Raw genomic sequence first — 21,943 nt, 5'->3', positions numbered from 1 at the left:
TCAACTTCCTGCCGATATGCAGACTCATCACCATCCTGAATGAGGCCAATGACAGTGGTGTCATCTGCAAACTTAAGGAGTTTAACAGCCGAGTTCTTGGAGGTGCAGTCGTTAGTGTAGAGGGAGAACAGTAGTGGTGAGAGAACACATCCTTGAGGGGCACCAATACTGAGGGACCGAGTTTCAGAGGTGATCTCCCCCAGCCTCACTTGTTGCTTTCTGTCTGTCAGGAAGCTGGTGATCCACTGACAGGTAGCTGGTGACACGCTGAGCTGGGAGAGTTTCGAGGAGAGAAGTTCAGGCACAATGGTGTTAAAAGCCGAACTAAAGTCCACAAACAGGACCCTGGCACAAGTTCCTGGGTGGTCAAGGTGTTGCAGGATGTAATGCAGCCCCATGTTCACTGCATCATCCACTGACCTGTTTGCCCGGTAGGCAAACTGCAGAGGGTCCAGCTGGTGGCCTGTAATGTCTTTCAGATGGGCTAACACCAGTCGATCGAAGGATTTCATGACCACAGACGTCAAGGCAACAGGTCTGTAGTCATTCAGTCCTGTGATGGTGGGTTTCTTGGGAACAGGGATGATGGTGGAGCGTTTGAAGCAGGAGGGAACTTCACACAGCTCCAGGGATCTGTTGAAGATGCGAGTAAAGGTGGGAGCCAGATGGATTGGTGCTGCAGCTGTAGTGATGCGGACGCTGTATTGGTCCGTTGTGGTGAAGAGAGAGTTGAGTGTAAAAGTGAAGCGTGCAATTTACCGGTCGATCTATGTCCCTACCCTCACCTATGGTCACGAGCTTTGGGTAGTGACTGGAACGAGATTGTGGATACATACTGTAGAAATGAGCTTTCTCTGAAGGATGGCTGGCCTCTCCCTCAGAGTAGAGCCGTTACTCCTCCTAGTGTAGGAGATGTATAAGCTGGAGGAGGTGGCCAGGGATAGGGAGGTGAATAAACTACACCAGCTTAATGTCAGTGATGCAGAGGAACAGAAACAAGCACCAGTACTCTGGATGTTGAATCTGTATCTTATAATTCACTGGACTTCAAACTTCAAAAAGTGTGTTTTGGGCAAACTTTCAGGACTCATCTTGGCTTGCTGCTCAGAATAGGTTAGAACATATGAAGGAAATACTTTTTACCTACATTTTATACCAGGATCATCTTGTAGCTGTGATTCCGTCTGGGTAAAAACAATTTTTGTATATATTGAAATTTTAAACATGGATGAATTTGGAGTCTTTAGTGCTTGTTTCCAGTCTTCTCTGACAGTGTTTTGTTCTTTTCCTGTCATCCTGGCTTCTATCATTATCTTATTTATTTCAGCTGCTCTACTTCTACTATCAGTCCATTAGATGGAGCCATGAAACTGCAGCATACATGATGCATTCATGGACACACACTGAGTCACTGTCACTGGAAACGTCAGTCCATTAATATTCAGTCAATTCAAAAGGATCAGCAGTGTTAAACCTTCACACCAAGTATTCTGGCTTCTGGTTTTCTTCTATACTGAATGTTTTCCCATCAAATATCAGTTAGAGGTTCCAGCAGCTGAATTCAGAGTCATCATTATGAAAATATTCAGTTTAGTATCATCAACAACAAATAAATCCATTAAACCCTGCCAGCACACAGCCTGTGTGAAGCACAAAATACAACCTGCAATCTGAATAATTAGGATTAATTTCCTGTCAATCAATTATCGAGTGACTCATCTGAAGGCTGCTGCTATACAGTCAGTCATCTATATTTCCTTCATATGTTCAGTAGGATGGAAAGCAGCCAGACAGTCACAGAAACACTGACAGAATCTTGGAACCATGTTAGCGAAACACTGTATATTAGGAAGAATGTAATAAACTGACAAGACACATTACAACTAACAACACAACTAACAAACATTGATGTCATCTTATTGCGTATAAATTTAATAGTGAGATGATGTTTTTCAAACAGTTTTCTTTCTAAAGAAATCAATAAAACATTAGCTATTCTTCAAACTGTTTGATTCCAGCCAATAAATAATCTACAGTTATCTGGATTTGTCTTCTAACACAGCAGTCCCCAACCTTTTTTGCGCCACGGACTGATTTATGCCCGACATTATTTTCACGGACCGGCCTTTAAGGTGTTGCGGATAAATACAACAAAATAAAACTAGTACCGGTACTGAATAAACGATTTATTCATAACACACGTGGAAAGACCCAGGAAAACCGAGTAAACGATAAAAACGATAACAAAATAACGCTGAAAACCGACAAAAACCCTGAAAACCACACATTTCACACCTGAGCCTCAACTCTCGCGGCACGGTACCAAACGACTCACGGACCGGTACCGGTCCGAGGCCCGGGGGTTGGGGACCGCTGTTCTAACACAACAGTGATATACATTTTGTCCTGAAATAAGATCTGAACATGAAACAAAAAAACTTTCTCAAAGGAGAGGAGTGAGAACATCACAAAGTCTGTGAGGGCCACCCAACATGGCGATCATCAGTGAGTCCATTTCTCCCCCTGCTGATGAAGACTCTGAAGGTGTCCTCACCAACCAACTGTTCAATTACTTTTATGGAAAGTTCTGAAAATGGGGACCATGAATAAAAATGGCTAAAATTCCAAAATAGCTAATGTAATACTTTTGTTAAACCCCTTAATTTAAAGCTGTCTTCATTTTCATTGCATCATTTTAGTTTTATTTAAAATCGACTATGGAGGTGAACAGAGGCAAAGTTTAAAAACTGTTTCTCATTGTCCAAAAACGTATCTTTAATCATCTGTTTTGTAGAATAAAGAGCACCCTCACCTGGTAGACTGAGATCAGTCAGAGAAGTTGTCACGCTTTTGTGATTGATATTTTTGCACAAGTCCTTTATCAGATCTGTTCTCTTGTTGCTTTTTAATTAGTGATGGATGATGACGACTTAAGTGCAAGATTGTGCATAACTGATAAACAGTATCTGAAAGTCCTGACCTTAAAAACTACTGAAACAGGAAAAAAAAAAAAAGACCTGAAACAGGACCCGAGAAATGATCTGAACCTTCAGCTGATCATCCACTGCTCACCGAAGCCTCTTCAGAAATGATCTCAGTGGAAGGACGCCTGTCAGGAAGCCGTTCTTAACGTAGGGGAACAGGAGGAAAGGCTGAGGTATGAAGATCAGAGGGACAGGTATGATGGAGAGATGGCTCCACATCATGGTCAGCGTGTATGAGGAGGTCAGGAGGAGGTCCAACACTGAGAGTCTGGCTTTTTTTTTTATGTGTATGTGATTTTAAATTCATTTGATGATTTTATTATAGGACCATTTGGTGATTATTTTGGTTCTACAGCTTTGGAAAAGTGTGAAAATGAACTGAGTGTAAACTTGTTTTATTGGGTGGTTTATGTTGTATGAATAAAAGACAGGTTTGGTTCGTTGTCACTCCACACCACAAGCAAAGTTTTCCCAATGATTTAAAGGTGCTTTTTGTCATTATCCCCAAAAGCTTTCACCACCAGGGGGCAGCGTTTTACCAGCAGGTGTGTTTTTAGCTGTATCCCCATTTTCTCACAGACTTGACCTTTTACTTTGGTCGTCATTTTAAATAAAATTGTTCTTAACGACTTACTAGGTTAATTAAAGGTTTCCCTCAGGGACTGCACCATCATGTGGTAAGAGCTGGTATTACGTTAACACCCGGCCCAGCTAGCGTTCAGCTTGAGTTTACATCTCTTCAACACAACATATAAAGTCATACTGGCCATTTATTCGCCTAAAAACGAAGCAACTTTAAACGCAGGGATATCCAAAAAGCACCTGCAATCCTCGGCTGAACGTCTGGCAGTGTTGTTGCTTCCCTCCACTCAGATCTGCACAAGTTTTCCAGAAATTTCTTATCCTCAGAAATAAACATCTATATGGTAGGACAACATCTGCCTCAGCCAGTCAGTGTTCATGACAACACCCCTGTTATAAAAAGCTGCTGAGGATCGTCTTTGTGGCTTCTTAGCTCGTTCATTTGTACCATTTACTTGTCATGTGATAAACATCTGAGTAGGGATGGTACCGGTATCCGGTGCCATGATGGCACCAGTTCTGTCATAAACGGTAGTAACCAGACCGAAAAGCAGCGCACATTTCGGTGCTTTATTTCGGTGCTTTTTTTTCCTGAGCTGTGATACACTTTGAATTCTAGCCAATCATTTTACGTTTCCGAGGATAGTAGGCGGGTCCAGGTACGTACGTTCTTTTAGAGCAGAGCTACAGATTAAAAATGCCCAAAGCGAAGCGGTCAAAAGTCTGGCTGTACTTCACAGCAAAAGATGCAAACTCAGCAGCCTGCAACAAGTGCTTTAAGGTGATACTGTGATACTGTCAAAGGAGGTAACACCTCAAATCCGATGAAACACCTGGCGACGCATAGCGTTTTTTTTTTAAAAGCCGAAAAATGCGCCGTATTTGATAGCTTGCTGCGAGACCTCACACCGAGCGCATCTACTGCGGGTGTGGTGCCTGTTATCGGACCCTGAGTTAGCAACATCCCCCAAAAACACGAAGAGGAGAGTCCTGGCCCCTAGCCCTGCCAGTGTAGCAGAAATGATGACGGATGATGATGGCAGCAGCAGCCGTTCTTCTCTGCATGAGTAGCTTAATGTTGTCCGTGTGTAATTTACGTTGAGTAGGCTAACCACATTATTACATTAATGCATGTAAGGTGAACTAGCAAACACCGTCGTAGTTACGTGGCTGTCTTCTTGTTTGATGGCAGATTCTCCCTTCACCCTGGCTAAAAAGGCTAAAATGACCAAAGAAAAAGTGGGAAACAGTTAAACATGAGAGGTTTTTGGACAAAGTTTGTGTTTTTTCCATTATTTAAGCACTGCTTCCAGCCAAGAGTGAAACCATATATGCCCTATAGCTGCAGAAAAGGCTAACATTGTTATCTTTTTACAAAATAAACAGCTGAACATGAGAGGTTTTTGGACCAATTTTGTGTTCTCCATTCTTTAAGTACCGGTTTGAGCACCGTTTGAGCACCGGCACCGTTTCAAAAGTACCGGTTTGGCACCGGTATCGGATAAAACCTAAACGATACCCATCCCTACATCTGAGTATAGCTTTTAATTGGAGGTTAATGGAATTTGTTAACTCATCCATGCAGCACACAGACGCCTACATGAAGACTCCATGTTGCTGTGGTGCATCTGGGCATCCTAACGCATGAATGTGTACTCAGGAAAAACACGCATGATGGATTCGTCCATCATTTAAACCAAACACTAAACCTTCAGTTTTCCTCTGACTCAGAAACATGATGACATGAAGACATTTGAATATCATCATGCAGCTCAAACTGATCTTTGAATTGGCTTTTTGTTTTTTATTTGTTGACATTGTATCACAAACATTGATTGGCTGAGGCAAATGCTGGTCTCAGAACACCAACCAGTTACCATCAGAACCAAAAAACAATCAAATATTATTTATTATATGTAATAAAATAAAAAGTCAGAGTTTGTAGTTTTGGTCCTGCTGCTGCTGCAGCTGAACGTTTGGCATTGAAGTAGCTTATTCTGGATTCAACGTTTTTAGCAGGAATTCAAAGAATGAAGGTTGGTCGAAGGATGAAACACGAACGGAAAGTGGACGAGGACCAAGTCCAGCTTTGGTCCTCAGACAGAAGTCCAAACAGAAAAGGTGCTTTTGTGCGAAAGTGTCTTGAGTTTACTAAAGTAATATTTAATACAGGACAAACGGGGCAGAACAGGTGGACTTTCTAAAAGCTGCCAAACAAAGTCACAAAAAATGTGAAATCGAGAAGCGTCAAAGACAAAAAGTCTAAAAGGGAGAAAGTGTCAGCGTTTCTCTGGCGTCTGGAGACAAGTCTTTGCTCTGAGGACAATCTTCACCCGAGACACCAGCCCATCAGCTGAGTTTGTGATCAGATGTTTTACTGAGGTGTGTTCGTTTTTATCATCACGATTTGGAAACAGTTTGTTTTATTTGTTTAGTTTTTTTAACATAGACAGTAAAAATCTGTCCAACGGACGTCACATTCAGACGGAGCTGAGCTTCACTAGCCCCCTGACTGAGTCCTCGTGTAGAGCGTCCTGACTGGCAGGGTCGTACAGGGCAATGGGGGAGGGGATGGCAGGGTGGGGTTGGTGGTGGAGGTGCAGGTGGGCGGGGCAGGGCAGGGCACCCTGTGGCGTGGCACATGGCGTCTCCTCCGGACTCACAAAGTGGTGGTGGTGATGGTGGTGATGGAGGTGCAGGTGGTGGTGACAGCGGGAGTCGACAGCGGCGTCCCTCAGCGTCAGGACATCGCCTCCGCAGGATGGCAGGGACGGCTGGGCAGGGGCCAGGTAGGCGCAGGGGCCCCCCAGAGTGGTGGTCTTACCTGGCAGCGGGGCCAGCACGACGGGGTCGCTGTGCAGCAGAGGCGTGGTGGCAGCCTGCAGCACAAACTTAGTGCTCTGGATGCACTGATCCTGATCACACTGAGAGACATTCAACACCATAAAACTTTATTTACAACACATTCACCTGAATGGCCACAAAAGCTGCTCAAGTTTCCAGGATGAGTGAAAAGACCGAAACCAGCGCATCATCAGGGCTGAGCCCCCTGCTGGACCCAAGAAAGAATGCAGCTTTAAGCCAGGCCATCTTTAAATGAACAATCAGAGGTTTTTACTCTTTCGATGTTTACGTCATTCTGATCAGTTCATTCTGATCAATTTTGGAAGTTTAACATGTGCTGTATAATAATTAAAATAATTAAAATAAAGTCACATTTTACTGTTTTTTACTTATTTTTATCCCCTTTAACCTTTTATTATCAGTTTGTTTTATGTTACACCAGCCAAACAGCTTTAGCTTCTTTTCTACACCCAAGAAACGTAAAGAAAAACAAAAATCTACATTCAAACAGTTTTGAATACGTGCGTTTCAGATCCTTATGATGATTTTTCTCTGTGACGCATCAGTAACGGGCAGTATGACGGCGTCCTTCACCTACCATGTTGCTGTGGAGCTGAGTGGAGGCATAGCTGCTGTTGCTGGTGCCATTGGACTGGGAGACGGTCTGCGGCGTGCCGGACTGGATCAGACCTCTCCTGTCAATCAGACTGATAAAGAAGAATCACAAACAATCACATTCTGAGGAAATCAAAACCAGTAAAGAGACCAGGGGATCAGTTCAGCCTGGCCAGAAACGCACATCCCCGCCCTCCTGGGGGCCAAAACTGGCTTCAGGATCAAGTAATATCCTGTCTCTGGGGGGGTGGGGGAGCCTAGGCTAGAACATGAAGTTGAGAGACGTTGGGTCAAACACCCGGTCCAACATCATCCAGGCGACCTCGATCTGGGAGATTCAGCTAAATAAATCAGTCTGTGGCTGCAGGAAAAGTGAGTTTGACCTGAAACGTGTGTTTTTGTGTTTGTGAGCATGCAGATGGACGCCGCCACCTGTCGCCCTGTAAGCAGGTGGAGTCGACATGTTCAAACGCTGCGAGCAGCCAGCCATGAGTAAACAAGCAGACTGTATAATGAGGCTCCATATGCTCATCATCCTTTTACTTTGAAAATCCTCCTTGCATATCCTCCCAGAGGCAGCTCGCTGTTACACATCATCATCATTATTAATATTAATATTAAAGCTGGTGCCTCGTCAGAGAGCTCCTGCTGACCCGTCTGGACGCATCATCAGAGCCTCGTCTCCTCCGTCTGTGACCTCAGAGGACGAAACAACACGGACACAGAGGAAAACCCTTCGTCACTGTTTTCTTTTCACAGTTTTCTCTTTAACTGAATCTCCACAGAGGCACCGGGCTGCAAACACCAACACTTCTCTACACAACATTCTTCACTGACTGTTTAAAACACTCGAGACTCTTTTCAGTTGGATTCATTCAATAAATGATGTTTATTAAATAAGAGGCGTCCTTCAGTGAGCCGGATCAACGATCAAACCTGAAAAACCTGAAAAAATGTGAAAATATTACAAAACATTTTTCCTGGAGATAATTTCAAAAACATTCACAAAGATTAACGACAACAAAAAGAGAAATTTCATTTGCAAAAACAAACAGTCATTTTTTTAAAAGCAGCCGGATCACAGAGCGACTGAGAGACAAGAAAAGCTTCTGGCCGGCCGATCAACGTTTCCTTTGAGAGCTCCTGAAGAATGAAATTTACAGTCCGTGCACATTGCAGGGATCTGATCACTCAAGCTGCACACAGATACTTTCTGCTGCTCGGCTTAATTTTTTTCTTTTATCTAATTCTGTGTTGGACTAACTGTTTGCTGCTCTCTGTATGGATTAGTCCTGAAATAGGATATTAATGCAATCCTGTTCAAAGGATGAGTGATTTTAGTGCTAACCGTCGTGTCTTTTGGGGCTTACTGCAAAAATTCTCTGAAGAGTGCTCTGCAGGCCTGACTTAGTCCTGATTTCACCGGTTCATTTATTTCATTTAGACCACAAATCAGATCTTAGTCCTGCTAAGTGCTGAAGTCAGGTACTAGCATTCCTGACTGTAACCCTGATTAGTTTATTCTGTTTGGCTTTAGCTTCAGTGATGAATGCAGTCCTGAGCTAATGTTAAATGATTTCTACTTTTAGTTCCAACTTTAGTCCGGAATCAGTTTGATTCTGTTCAGATTATTTAATCTCTTAATCCTGTTTTTTGATTGTTTAGCTTTAAATTCACAGCAGACAGACCTGATGTTAGCCCTGAAGTCAATAGAAGCTCATTGACCAGAGGTGAAATGATCAACAGCACAGAGAATAAAAGAAGGCGAGTATGCAGTATATATATCAGATAATTAAAAGCACTGGGATGCGGTCTGTGTCTGTTCCTGCGCTTAGTTAGAAACCAAAGCTTAACTTTGTGCTGAGCAAGACGTCATCGATCAGCTGCTTTGACAAACCGATAAAAAGTATCAGCAGCGTGTCGCAGAGTCCCAGCCCAGGTCTCCCGCTGTAATGATGATATACGGCAGGTGGGATGGAAACATAGGAGCTCATGGAAGCGGCGAGGAGGCGGTAACGATGAAGGAGAGCCATCGCTCGGCCGCTCTGATCGTTCTTTTGATTAATTCTGTGCAGAAGACGAGCCGACAGTCAGCTGAGAGACGGGAAGCCGTGAGGGCTGTAATTACTCTGTGCAAGGTCTCAGCTGAAGACTGTCCTCGTTAAACACAGAAACTTGGCGTCTGCGGAGAGGAGGGGGAAGAAGAGAGACCGCCTGAAGCACCTTTATGTTCAGAGACCGGCAGAGCGAAACATCAGCAGCTTCAGCAGGAGCAGCAAGGCAAAGTTTTCAGGTGTAAACCAAGAAAGAAAAGCTTGTTTGTTTCTTGGAGCTCCGACTTCCAGGAACAAACAACTGAGGCTGCAAAGCTCCAGCCATCGAATCCAACAACACGGCTGTTTGTTTATTACTGAAGTCATTTCAATCCTGACCTCAGTTCAGCTTTAAGCACAGATTACAGTGATTACAGGTCATTTCTAAATACAATGCAAAGTACTCCAGATTTTTTATTCCCAATTTTAGCTCAAAGTAAAGTCCTGAAGAACTCTCTTTAGTCCTGACTTTAGTTCTAAGCTTGGTGCTTAATTTAGTCATGGTTTCAGTGCTGATTTTAGTTCAAATGTTAATCCTGTTTTTAGTCCTAACTGTAGTCTAAATTTGAGCCCTGTTTTAGGACTAATGTCAGTGCACTTAAGTCTTTTATAATCCTGATCTATTTAATCCTTCTTAGACCGGGATTCATTTCATGTATTCCTGAAAACTATCAGTCGGTCCTGATTTTAGTAACACCTTCAGTGATCAGTGCAGAGCTCATGCTGGATTTCAGACTTTGATCAGTTTCACCTCAGAGCAGCCCAGAGTTACTCCTACTCTCAATTCTTCATTTAATCTCCTTTAGCCCTGCACATAACTCTCTGTATTCCTGGTTTTAGTCCTGATTATAAGCACAGAGTCTAGTCCTGTTTTTAGAGCTGGTTACTGACCTGGGAGGTAGAGGTCCACAGAGGGCAGCACAGCAGTTGGTCAGGATGTTCCCGTAGCTGTACGGGTTGTAGTTATCCTTCCCTCGTTTGGTGGACCAGGACCCTTTAATCTGGACCAGACAAGAGTATCAGAAACATTGCAGGCCCTTTTCACGTTTAGGTCCTCGAACCTCAGGTATACTCACGTCCTCGTTGGTGGTCTGGTTGGAGCTGATCAGGTAGGTGTGGAAGCCTGACAGGCCGACAATGGACCAAATGGAGAAGAAACACACCACCACCTCCAGGACGGTGCAGAGCAGGGTCAAGGACTGACTCGGGTCTTTGGATGGGGGATAAAGTGGAGCTACGGGAGGATTTCTGTGCGTCTGCATTAACGAACTGAAGTGATTTTATTTGCAGTAAAAACTGAAAATGGCAGAAACAGAAGATTTACTGTTTCTGGTGTGACAGGGTCAGCGAATTTGACCTTGGCAGTACATTGTGGGACATATTGACCAGTGGTCACAGCTGATGGTGACAGCAACAGACGGATTGATTTTGGAAGGAAGCCGTATGAGGGGTAATTAACGCCCGGGTTTGATTTTCTGTGGCGGCTGCAGGCAGACTCTACTCTTTATTTCTCCAACAAAACTGGAAAAATCACAACTGAGAAGCCGGAAGAACAATTACTGTAAGAAACACAAACTAACCTGATGTTAAATGTAATGCACGTCAGTGATGGAGGACCGGCTGGTGTCTTTATGGCTGCGCACCAAATGAATCAGACTGTAGATGCTTGAGGAGGTGAACGTGGCCATGACTGTGCTGATATTACAGAACCAAAACTAAATGCTTGCAATCATTTATGGAAAATGTAAAATGACTAAAGAGTACGAGTGCGTCCAAACCTTCCTGTAATACGAGGCATGTTTAAGTTCACAGTCTTCAAATGGAACCTGTTTTTATTTTTCTATGAAAATATCTGAATGTGTCCTCCATCAGCTCCTTACACACTTACAATGGAAAAGCACCGAGTGCTGCCCCTCAACAGGCTTCCAGAGGCTAGTAGAGAGTGGGCTGTCAGGGGGAGGAGCTACAACAGCTTGTTTCAGACAGATGATGGTCTGAAGGGCTGCACCAAGATGGAGTAAAAGAAGAAGGAGGAATATTTTGCATGTGAACAATTGAAAGTTGTTTTCAGAATAAAAAGGAGCTGAAACTGTCCATGGGGAAGGATATCTGGCTGGGCTGTCTTTGAGCGCGCCCAGGAAACCCGTCTGGTTCGATCCTGCAGAACACAGAGAGAGAAAACCATCATCTGGGCTGAAGTGTTCAGTCCTCACTGCCTACAGTCTTGCTCTCATTATAAAGAACATTACAGCATCCAATCATTAAAGAGCCCTGAAACAGAGCCCGACTGAATGCTCTGTTTCAATGTGACCAGGTAGAAACATCTACGTGTCTTTATTTTCTACGTCCACATGAATACATTTCTGGGCTCAGTTGCTGCTGCGGATCTTCCTCTGCCTTGGTGTCAACCAACCCTCTGTTTTCCTGTGTATAGTGCATTTATGTTTGGGTGCGTCAGTGAGGATAGGCAACAACTGCTTATTCGGTCGTCATCTTAAAGATGTAAACTGCTGAAAACAGATGGCTGATGTCACAGCTCCCTGCATTTATATCAAAGTCACAACAGCCAAAAACAGAAAACCAGCAGCGCAGCCCTCAGAGGAAGCTGCGTCTTCATCTCAGCCAGTCTGCCAGTCATTAGTTTCAGACGGCGGCAGCTCGAGGCTTCGGGTTCCTGACGGTTTGGACCTGCAGGGCAGGAAAAAAACATCCGCAGCCTAAGTGCAAAATTAGGTCAGAGACAGAGAGAAATCAGCAGGCGCTTTTAGATCCAGAAACACAAAGTCAATGATCTGTGCTACAGTTCCTCCCAGGCAGCAACCAGTTTATGTGGATTTCCACAAAAACAGGAAAGAAGAGAATTCCACAAACATGGTTTCACAATCAAACATCTTTGTCGTCAAACAGGGATGAAGCTTAGCCTGAGAAACACCCACAGCAAAAAGACCACCAGGCAAGATTCAAACAAGGAAAATCACAATTAAGATCTGGACTAATCTTAATTTAAAGACTCACAAAACCAACACGAGACCCACAACACTGAAACAAGTCCGAGAACTCCTGCAAGGCCAGAATCAAAGTCACGACCAAACAAAGACTGGCACTAACCTGAGGACCCGGATTGAGACAAGAGGGACCAACGAGAATGAACCTATGATGAGACGACTGAACCTATTCAGACTGTTTGAGTCTATACGAGCCAGAAACAGAGACGGCAAAGAGAAGAACGACCTTTGGGTCAAAGTGAGGAAACGTTTAAATCAGCTGGTGAGTTTCTTCCAACAGGACTTTGATCTGCAGCTTTCTGAGCATAAAAAACTGGCCCAGTCTGTCTGACTCGCATTGATCAGCCTGTCAATCACAGGACAGTGGGTGGGGCTGAAGGTCACTGATGGGTGAGTTACATTACACAGATTAGAAACCGTTGCAGAGACACAGCACTCGCTGGTCAACTGACCTCTTCCTGAACACTTCCTGATAGCTCTGCATATCCTGTCATCGTCAGCACAACAACAAAACCGTGTGCCCAGATATTTTATTTTATTTACTGTGGAGAATGATGATTACTTTCCTGTCTGATGGTTTTCTTCGGTTTCACTTGGTCACCAGGATCGTCTCTAAAAAGAACTTTGCTTTGGTTTGATCAGAGTCTTTATTTCGTCAACGTTTCTGCTTCTTCTCCTTTTTTCTTTGAAATATTTTCTCAGTTTTTACTTCCTGCCAAAAAGTATCAGAGGAGCTTCTATAAATAAAGTTTTTATGTCGTCTGAGCGCAAACATGCACGAATCTCTGCAGAACATTAACCTAACTAACAGAACTACGGTCGATGTAGAGACCACAGAGGAAAATGTGTGTGGGGGCGGTGCCGTTACTCACTGAGGATGACGTGTGTGATGACGAAGGCGAAGATGAAGACAGTGAGGAGGGACAGGGAGAGGATAAACAGGTAGAAAAAGCGATAATTCCTCCGCCCGACGCAGTTCCCCACCCACGGACAGTGATGGTCGAAGCGCTCTGTGGGAGGAAAATCATCAGAAAGTCTGATCTCATGTTTAATTTAAAGCTGGAATCAAGCAGCACAGCCAGCAGCTTTAGCACTGAGCTAAGGCTGTGACACACAGGGAGACACGCACTGACCCACACAGTTGTCGCACAGGCTGCAGTGCGATGCTCGGGGCGGCCTGAAGATCTTGCAGGTGAAGCAGTATTTCAGCTTGACCGCCTGCCCGTTGATGAGAACCTCTCGGGTCCGAGGAGGCGGCCTGGAGCATCCTGCAGAGTCTGAAAGCGCGCAGCAGATGGGTAATGTGACGACCCCGTACAGAGAGGCAGCCCGTGACATTTCGCCCTGACCTTTCAGATTCAGAACAGAATTATTTTTATTTTCTTTTTCAGTAAATCTGGAGTTTTGTTCTTCTTTCTAAGATAAAATCAGCTGATTTCACTCACACAGGAATGTATTTGGGCCTTTGTGGGGATTCTCATTAGTTTAATACCTTCCCGAGACCTTAATGGAAGTTTTTCCTTCCCACTGTCACCAAGTGCTCGCTCAAAGGGAGTCGTCTGATCGTGGGGCTTTCCTCTGTATATTGTAGGGCCTTTACCTTCAATATAAAACACTTTGAGACGACTGCTGCTGTGATTTGGTGCTTTGTTAACAGGACCTGAACAGTGTGCGACAGAAACGAGTGTGGGAGCCTTCAAACAGACTGTTAAAAGTCTGTCCCAAAGTGAGGATCTCACTTAATGCCCTCGTTTTCCAAACCAGTGTCCTAACTGGGCAGCAGTGGTCGCTCTTACTGATGACGCACATGTTTGATTTGGCAAAGATTTTATGCTGAATGGCTTTCCTGAAGCAACCCTCACTGGGACCAGCCTGTGGCCCTGCCTGGGAATTTCGAAGAAAATGGCCCCATTTTATGCAAAAAAACAAAAACAAACATGTTCCTCTCAGAAATGGGCCCACTTTTGACTATGCAACTGTCTTTCTCCATAAAGCAAAAGTTAAAAAATAATTCTGAATTTCCAAAAAATATCCCTGCCTTCCAGAAATGTCCTCATAGAGACTGAACACAAGTCTCCACAAAGACAGCTGTGCAGCAACACACACATAAAATTATACAAAATTATGAAATGCCTTTAAGTGTTTTTTAAATGATTTTCTGTGATGTTCCTGTAAATGTGCCAGAAAACCAAAAACCAGGAGCTAAAAGTGTCTAAAAGGGTTTAAAGATCAACGCCGTCTCTGTAAACAGTTGTTAAATTCACCTTTTTATTTTTCATATTGTAAAATTTTAAAGACTTCACCTTTGGTTTTTTTCCTGAAAAATGATGTTAGGATGTTGTTTTAAGTTGTGCGTCACAGAAAACACTCCTGACCTCTCTTTCTATTTCCATCCTTCTCTCATATTTCTCACACACTGAGCTGAGCGAGTTTTGCAGGCGATGCCTAAGTTTGGTCGTTCTGCGAGCACAGCGGCGGCATGCTGACCGGCAGCAGATTCTGGATCCAGCATGAAGGAAAAAAGTAAATAAATCAACCCAGAAAATTTAATAAAAGGCTTCTAAAAATATACAAGAGCTTCAGTTTCTGTGGAAACGCCTGAGACAGAGACGAGAGTGGAGACATGTGACTGAGCGCACACACACACACACACACACACACACACACACACACACACACACACACACACACAGACCTGCAGTGACTCAGATAATTAGTGAGTCTGACAGACGCTGAACCTGTGAAGTTCTCATTATAATCATGAGAACTGTGATGAAGTGACTCGGCACATTCACCTTTATCTAATCCAAGCATTTTACTTTGAAAGGGTGCCGACTTTTATTTTGTTTTCAGCTCACCAGCTTTTTTATGGATGAACCAAACTAAAAATGTCCTCAAACACCAGCTCGTTCCATCATCCAGGAGCCGTCTGGTGATAGTCTGAGAATCGGCCAAAGACATCACTGAGAGGAGATCGTCAAATCAGCAGTTTGGATTCACAGCCAGTAAAATGCCCAGATTTTAATCCTATCGAGAGTCTGTGATCAGTCCTTTTAATGATGAGGCGGGATCTCCATCAATCAGGATTTGGCCCAGAGGCTGCACACCACAGAGGACTGCACAAGTAACAAAGATGAGGACTGAAAATACAGACTGTTCACGTATGCCTCATTAAGTTACCATAAACTGTAAAACTTATCGAATGTTTCTGATTGATCTTCACAGAAACATGTGAGAAAGCGAGCGAGCAGCAACTAAACCTCTGCATCAAGGTCACTTTCTAAAAATATTTTAATACAAATTTTTTTTGTGTCTTTTACAGAAAATTTCTTTCAGATTTTCATCCATTAATTTGTCTTCTTATAATCTTTAACATGTTTTCTTTCCTGTAACTTTATGCTGGGAAAGGTTCAGGAAAAACCTGTTAGCAAACTTTAAACAAATCTACAGTTTTTGTATGAATTCTGTTTTTTCTGTCAGAAACTGTTAAATGTTTATTAAATCAGACTTGTGAGTGTTGCAGAGGAACATGAACATATAACGACCATGTTTCTAACGTCTCGTAACGCCCGTCGCTCTTTGCTCACCAATCTGTCGCTCAAGGTCGGCGGCCTCGTCTGGTGTCGCTCGGGGTAAAATGCCGGGGTCGCTGAAACTTGCCCTGAACAGCATCCCCATCACGAAGATGAAGAGAACGCCGCCGACCGCCGGGATGGCCGGGGTCAGGTTGGACGCCAGGAAAGGACAGCTGAGGAAACACGGAGAGAAACATGAGAACAAATGTGAGTTCTTCAGGACACTTCAGGAGGCTTTTCTGTCTCTTCTTCGTTTTTTAGCTTCGAGGACAGAAACGGTTTTAAATCACATTTCTGGTGTTTTTTAAATTGAGTGAAAATGGTCGTGCCATTAGTATTTCACAGACTCTGTGGAATTGGGGCTTCTGGGTCATTCAGGAAGGTAAATGTGGGTATCAGCTGGATTTTGTTTTGGCCACAGTCTGGTGACATGGATCATGACATGAATCAGTACACTGTGATACTGGAAGGGAGGAAAGATACTCTTATTTTGTCCAATAAAGTGTTTAATAAATGTTTCAAATATATTGATAAAAACAACATATGCTGCTCTGCTGAAGCTTCTCAGTTACTACAGAGACTCGGTGCTTTTGTTATAGTCTGTTAGCAGTTTAAGCTAACTAACTGAGGCTAGCTGGTGAGGAGATAGAAGAAATGGGCTGTAGCCCAAAAATGGATCCCATGAGACAGTTTTCCTCTAAACTGATGTAAGAGTTTCTACAGCTGGGGACGAAGCTTCTTCCTGGTGGAGAAGAATAAAGTTCTGAAGGATGAACTGGAGGAAAAACTAATTTTCCTTTTTTATACAAACAGTCCCTGTACTCTGCAACACCACAGGACAACAGGAAACTTTGCAACTATTAGAATCAGTCATGGATGTAATCTACATTATTCTGATGATTGATTTATTCTTAAATAGGTGAAAAATGTAAATATTAAAAAGCAGAGGATCAATTTTCTGTTTGAAATGACTACAGGTAAGTTGTGTTCCCGGTACTTCAGCATCTAGCTAGTGCTGCAGAAGAGGAGTGAGCATAAAGGGAGTAACGTTTTTTTAGGTGTCAGGTAATCTGACACAGTGTGTTGCTAGGTAAAGATCCAGCTGCTGTATTTTACAGGGAGAGAAAAGAAAGAGAGCTTCACTCAGAGATGGAGAAAGATAAGAAAGACAGGACAGGAGAGGAAGAAGAGCGCTTAGATTTAAAGGGAAGGACTGCTCATTTACAGCTCACATGTAAGTCCTCGTGTTTTTAAATCTGTACATGTGACATGTGACAAACTGAGGCAGACTGTGTTATTTAAAGGCTGCATGAAAATCAGGTTAGTTTGCTGCACTGTGGTGGATTTACAGTAAAGAACAGTGTGTGACTGGTGCACAGTGGCTGTGGTTTCATGGTCACAGTTAGCTTATATCAAGTGTAGCAGAGATTCATATGAATTTCAGTTGATGATGGTTGTATAGTGTCTAATATAAAGACAGTACAAACAGTGTACTGTCAGAGTAGGACAACTCAGGAAACATCTGCTCACATCTGTTTGAATTCTGGTGTGTACATCCACAAAGAGAAGCAGGTCAGGTGATCACAGCCTGTACACTACAAAAACACACGCACACACACACACACACACACACACACACACACACACACACACACACACACACACACCCCACCTGCTGAATCCACTTTAACCCATGAATGTACACATTTTCCTGTTTAGAGGTAAAGTCCCCCTCTACAGTGGAGGCACTAGAAAACATAAATATCTCTATTTTACTTTTCTTTTCTGCAGATTTAAGCTGAGTGTAATTAGCATCACAAGTTAAAGTAAAGTTTGTATTCCCATCTACTGATACTATTTTATTAGTACATTATTATAACACAAAGCTGTTAGCTTTTTCCAAAAACAGAAACGCCTTCCAAAGAGCTGCTTTTTTTCTTACTCTAAGTACATTTCAGAGCCAGTACTTTTTACTTTTACTCGAGTAAAGAAGTTGAATCAGTACTTCAACTTTTACTGCAGTATTTTTAACACTAGTATATGTACTTTAGTACTGAACCAAACACAGTGAACAAAAGTGACATGAATGATTTATTACATATATTTTACTCATTGGGTTACAGACTGGGGGCTGAGGGTTCATGTTTAAAATAAAGGATTATAAAGAGAATCTAGTCTACAGGCAGTGGAGAATTATTAGGCAAGTTGTATTTTTGAGGAATAATTTTATTATTGAACAACAACCATGTTCTCAATGAACCCAAAAAACTCATTAATATCAAAGCTGAATGTTTTTGGAAGTAGTTTTTAGTTTTAGCTATTTTAGGGGGATATCTGTGTGTGCAGGTGACTATTACTGTGCATAATTATTAGGCAACTTAACAAAAAACAAATATATACCCATTTCAATTATTTATTTTTACCAGTGACACCAATATAACATCTCCACATTCACAAATATACATTTCTGACATTCAAAAACAAAACAAAAACAAATCAGCGACCAATATAGCCACCTTTCTTTGCAAGGACACTCAAAAGCCTGCCATCCATGGATTCTGTCAGTGTTTTGATCTGTTCACCATCAACATTGCGTGCAGCAGCAACCACAGCCTCCCAGACACTGTTCAGAGAGGTGTACTGTTTTCCCTCCTTGTAAATCTCACATTTGATGATGGACCACAGGTTCTCAATGGGGTTCAGATCAGGTGAACAAGGTGGCCATGTCATTAGTTTTTCTTCTTTTATACCCTTTCTTGCCAGCCACGCTGTGGAGTACTTGGACGCGTGTGATGGAGCATTGTCCTGCATGAAAATCATGTTTTTCTTGAAGGATGCAGACTTCTTCCTGTACAACTGCTTGAAGAAGGTGTCTTCCAGAAACTGGCAGTAGGACTGGGAGTTGAGCTTGACTCCATCCTCAACCCGAAAAGGCCCCACAAGCTCATCTTTGATGATACCAGCCCAAACCAGTACTCCACCTCCACCTTGCTGGCGTCTGAGTCGGACTGGAGCTCTCTGCCCTTTACCAATCCAGCCACGGGCCCATCCATCTGGCCCATCAAGACTCACTCTCATTTCATCAGTCCATAAAACCTTAGAAAAACCAGTCTTGAGATATTTCTTGGCCCAGTCTTGACGTTTCAGCTTGTGTGTCTTGTTCAGTGGTGGTCGTCTTTCAGCCTTTCTTACCTTGGCCATGTCTCTGAGTATTGCACACCTTGTGCTTTTGGGCACTCCAGTGATGTTGCAGCTCTGAAATATGGCCAAACTGGTGGCAAGTGGCATCTTGGCAGCTGCACGCTTGACTTTTCTCAGTTCATGGGCAGTTATTTTGCGCCTTGGTTTTTCCACACGCTTCTTGCGACCCTGTTGACTATTTTGAATGAAACGCTTGATTGTTCGATGATCACGCTTCAGAAGCTTTGCAATTTTGAGACTGCTGCATCCCTCTGCAAGATATCTCACTATTTTTGACTTTTCTGAGCCTGTCAAGTCCTTCTTTTTGCCAAAGGAAAGGATGTTGCCTAATAATTATGCACACCTGATATAGGGTGTTGATGTCATTAGACCACACCCCTTCTCATTACAGAGATGCACATCACCTAATATGCTTAATTGGTAGTAGGCTTTCGAGCCTATACAGCTTGGAGTAAGACAACATGCATGAAGAGGATGATGTGGACAAAATACTCATTTGCCTAATAATTCTGCATCTATACTGCCTATCAGCCTTGAATCTGGTTTGCAGACTTCTTTAGGTTTATATGTTTTTAAATTCATGTTACTCTCACCAAGCTTTTTCTTTCTTCGCTGGTACTTTGAGTCTTTGGCGGAGGCGTCAGAGACGTCTCAGGTTTACAACCCCCCCACCTCCCACCCCCATTCCATCTCCTGCTGTTACCGTAGTGACATGAGCTGCAGGAGACAGTTACCGTGGAAACGGGAAGCACGGGGATGCTGTTGAAGGGAAGTCACCAAGAGGAATGTGGGAGGAAGAAAAATAAAATAAAACTAACCCTCCAGACGTCCCTGAGGACTACTTTCTTTTCTTTTTTATTCACACTGTTATTAAATCAGGTCGGAGGTAAAACCCGGGATAATTAGCTCTGCATGAACCAAGGAACTAACCTGAAGGAGGATTTATTACAGCACCGCTTCATTTAGTTTGACTCTCATTTTCTACTAAAAAATAATTTATTATGAGCTGAAGCTGAACCTGAAACTGTTCACTGTTTTTACACAAAACCCAACAAAATCAGACACACAGGGCAAAGACCCAAAGCATCAAAGAGTCAAAGAGTGAAAGACTCAAAGCCCTTTTCAGTGTTTTCAGATTAACAGTCAGTAGGATTCGGTGTCTCCTTTTAGCTTTCATGAGTTCTAACATCAGGAAGAAACTGAAGATGACTTCAGCCTGATCTAGGTAAACACACCTGAGCTCAGAGACAAAACTGCTGCTCTTCTTCACCAAGCTGGACAAAAACTCCAAAATAAAAGCACCAGAATGATGGCTTCAAAATAAAAGAACATTCCTCCCACAACGATACATTAGACTTTAATCTTTCCGAACTACTTTGGTGAAATTATTGAAAACAGAACATTAAATTATTAAAATTATTAGGAAGTGCTGAAATTAACTTAGAAAATGTGAATTTAATCCCAGATTGATGACTCTGATCTGTTTATTTTAGTTCTTTTTAGTCATTCAGGAACAAAATATAATCCTCCCTGAAACTCTTAACCGGATATGAAGTTTTATTTTAGGGCCTTTTTATTTCAGTGACCTCACAGGGGCCTTCAGCTGGGGTCAAAGGTCCCCTTCAAACCTTTACACGTTAGACTATAAGCTGCTGTTACTCACTCAAAGGTAAAGAAGAGGCCGCAGGTGAGCAGGATGAGGACCAGGGTCAGGTAGAAGACCCCGGTCTGCCGGGCCATCATGATCCTGCCGTCGCAGTAGAACCTGTTCCTGCCTGGGAACACCTGCCACTTCTTGCGGGGACTCCGGCTCCTGTGGCCGGGGCAGTGGGCCGGCTCGGAACCGTCTGCGGGGGGCGGGCAGCTGCCGCCACGGGTGCAGATCTGGTTGTACCGGCCCTGCTGGTCCAGAGCCGCGTGCTGGATCTGAGACATGCGTCCACACAGGTGAGCGCGCAGGTACAAAAGACTGAAACATAAACCGGAGGTGTACGCGCGCTGCCGGTGCCACGTTCAGGGTCTCCGCGTGAATCTTTTAATAAGGAGTCGGAAAAAAGACAACGGATCCGTCATCTTAAAAGGAGAAACACGTTTTTTGTTTCGCGTTATTTTATAAACAAACACGAACTCGTGGTCAGACGCACGCGCGCTGGATCCACGTCCAAGAAGCTCCCCCAGCTCCCCCGCCTCGCACCCTGATCTGCCCCTCACAGGCTGCAGTCCAGGTTTAAATCCCGGGTTAAGGACGCGGGTCCGGGTCTGAGGACGGGAGAGGATCCAGGGTGTTGAATGGTCTGAGTCTGCGAGGAGGAGGAGGAAGAGGAGCAGCAGCAGGAGGAGGAGGAGGACATGGAGAGCATCCCGATCCTCCGCAGAGCTGCACAGATCCTCCACTGAGGTGGTGATCCACTCTGACAGGAGAATAAACACGGAGGAGGTTCACCTCACAGACAAAGCAGAGGATTTAGCGAGCCCTCGATAATTAATAATAATTAATCATTGTTCTACTGTACTCTCTGGGCTTTGTCTTTCATGTTACTTAAACGCTGACTGGTGAGTTTCTATGAGTATCATTCGTATTTCCGGGTTCGCGATTTCTGAAAGTAACTGAAAGTGGTCGCTTAATAGACCCTGTGCACGAGAAAATGATAACTTCCTGGTTTGAGACCGGATGTGGGGTTGTACATTTCCGGTAGCTTTACTTTGCGGTCAATCGCTACTACGAAGATATACTCCAAAATCATGTTCAAAAAAATTTGAAAACGGAAAGATCGTGTTAAGTTACAAAGAGCAGAAGGTGGGAACACTCACCAGTGTTGTGTCATAAAATATCTAATGATCAATTTTAACGTTTAAAGCATTTAGATCGATCAGTTGTTTACATCACTCAACACAAGCAGAACTGCATCACTACATGCAGAAGACACATCGTCCACATTCAGAAGCACATCTCTGTATAGTGACTGGTCTTATGATTTAAACAGGCAAATGTTCAGCATTCAAACTACAGGTGAAGAATAGTCAAACCAGATGTTTCCCGTTAT

General features: G+C 43.4%; 1 protein-coding gene across 1 annotated transcript; it reads right to left on the bottom strand.

Moving 5' to 3' along the window:
• Positions 1-1,797: 1,797 nt before the first annotated feature.
• On the bottom strand, positions 1,798-21,438 carry zdhhc14 (zDHHC palmitoyltransferase 14). The gene is made up of 9 exons (XM_086265275.1): positions 20,563-21,438; positions 15,711-15,871; positions 13,257-13,400; positions 12,996-13,133; positions 11,228-11,276; positions 10,195-10,297; positions 10,010-10,119; positions 7,009-7,117; positions 1,798-6,490 (listed from the first exon to the last, which is right to left on the bottom strand). The coding sequence occupies exons 1-9, from the start codon at positions 20,832-20,834 to the stop codon at positions 6,047-6,049; spliced, it is 1,530 nt and encodes a 509-aa protein (XP_086121401.1). The 5' UTR covers positions 20,835-21,438; the 3' UTR covers positions 1,798-6,046.
• Positions 21,439-21,943: the final 505 nt, after the last annotated feature.

Source organism: Aulonocara sp. 'chitande type north' Nkhata Bay, linkage group LG15, assembly GCF_057382095.1.
Source record: "Aulonocara sp. 'chitande type north' Nkhata Bay isolate Kocher_YH1m ecotype deep benthic linkage group LG15, A_spYH_male_GT1.1, whole genome shotgun sequence".
Classification (NCBI taxonomy): Eukaryota; Metazoa; Chordata; class Actinopteri; order Cichliformes; family Cichlidae; genus Aulonocara; species Aulonocara sp. 'chitande type north' Nkhata Bay.
The sequence above is the reverse complement of the archived record's forward strand: the minus strand, read 5'-3'. Positions and strand labels throughout refer to the sequence as shown.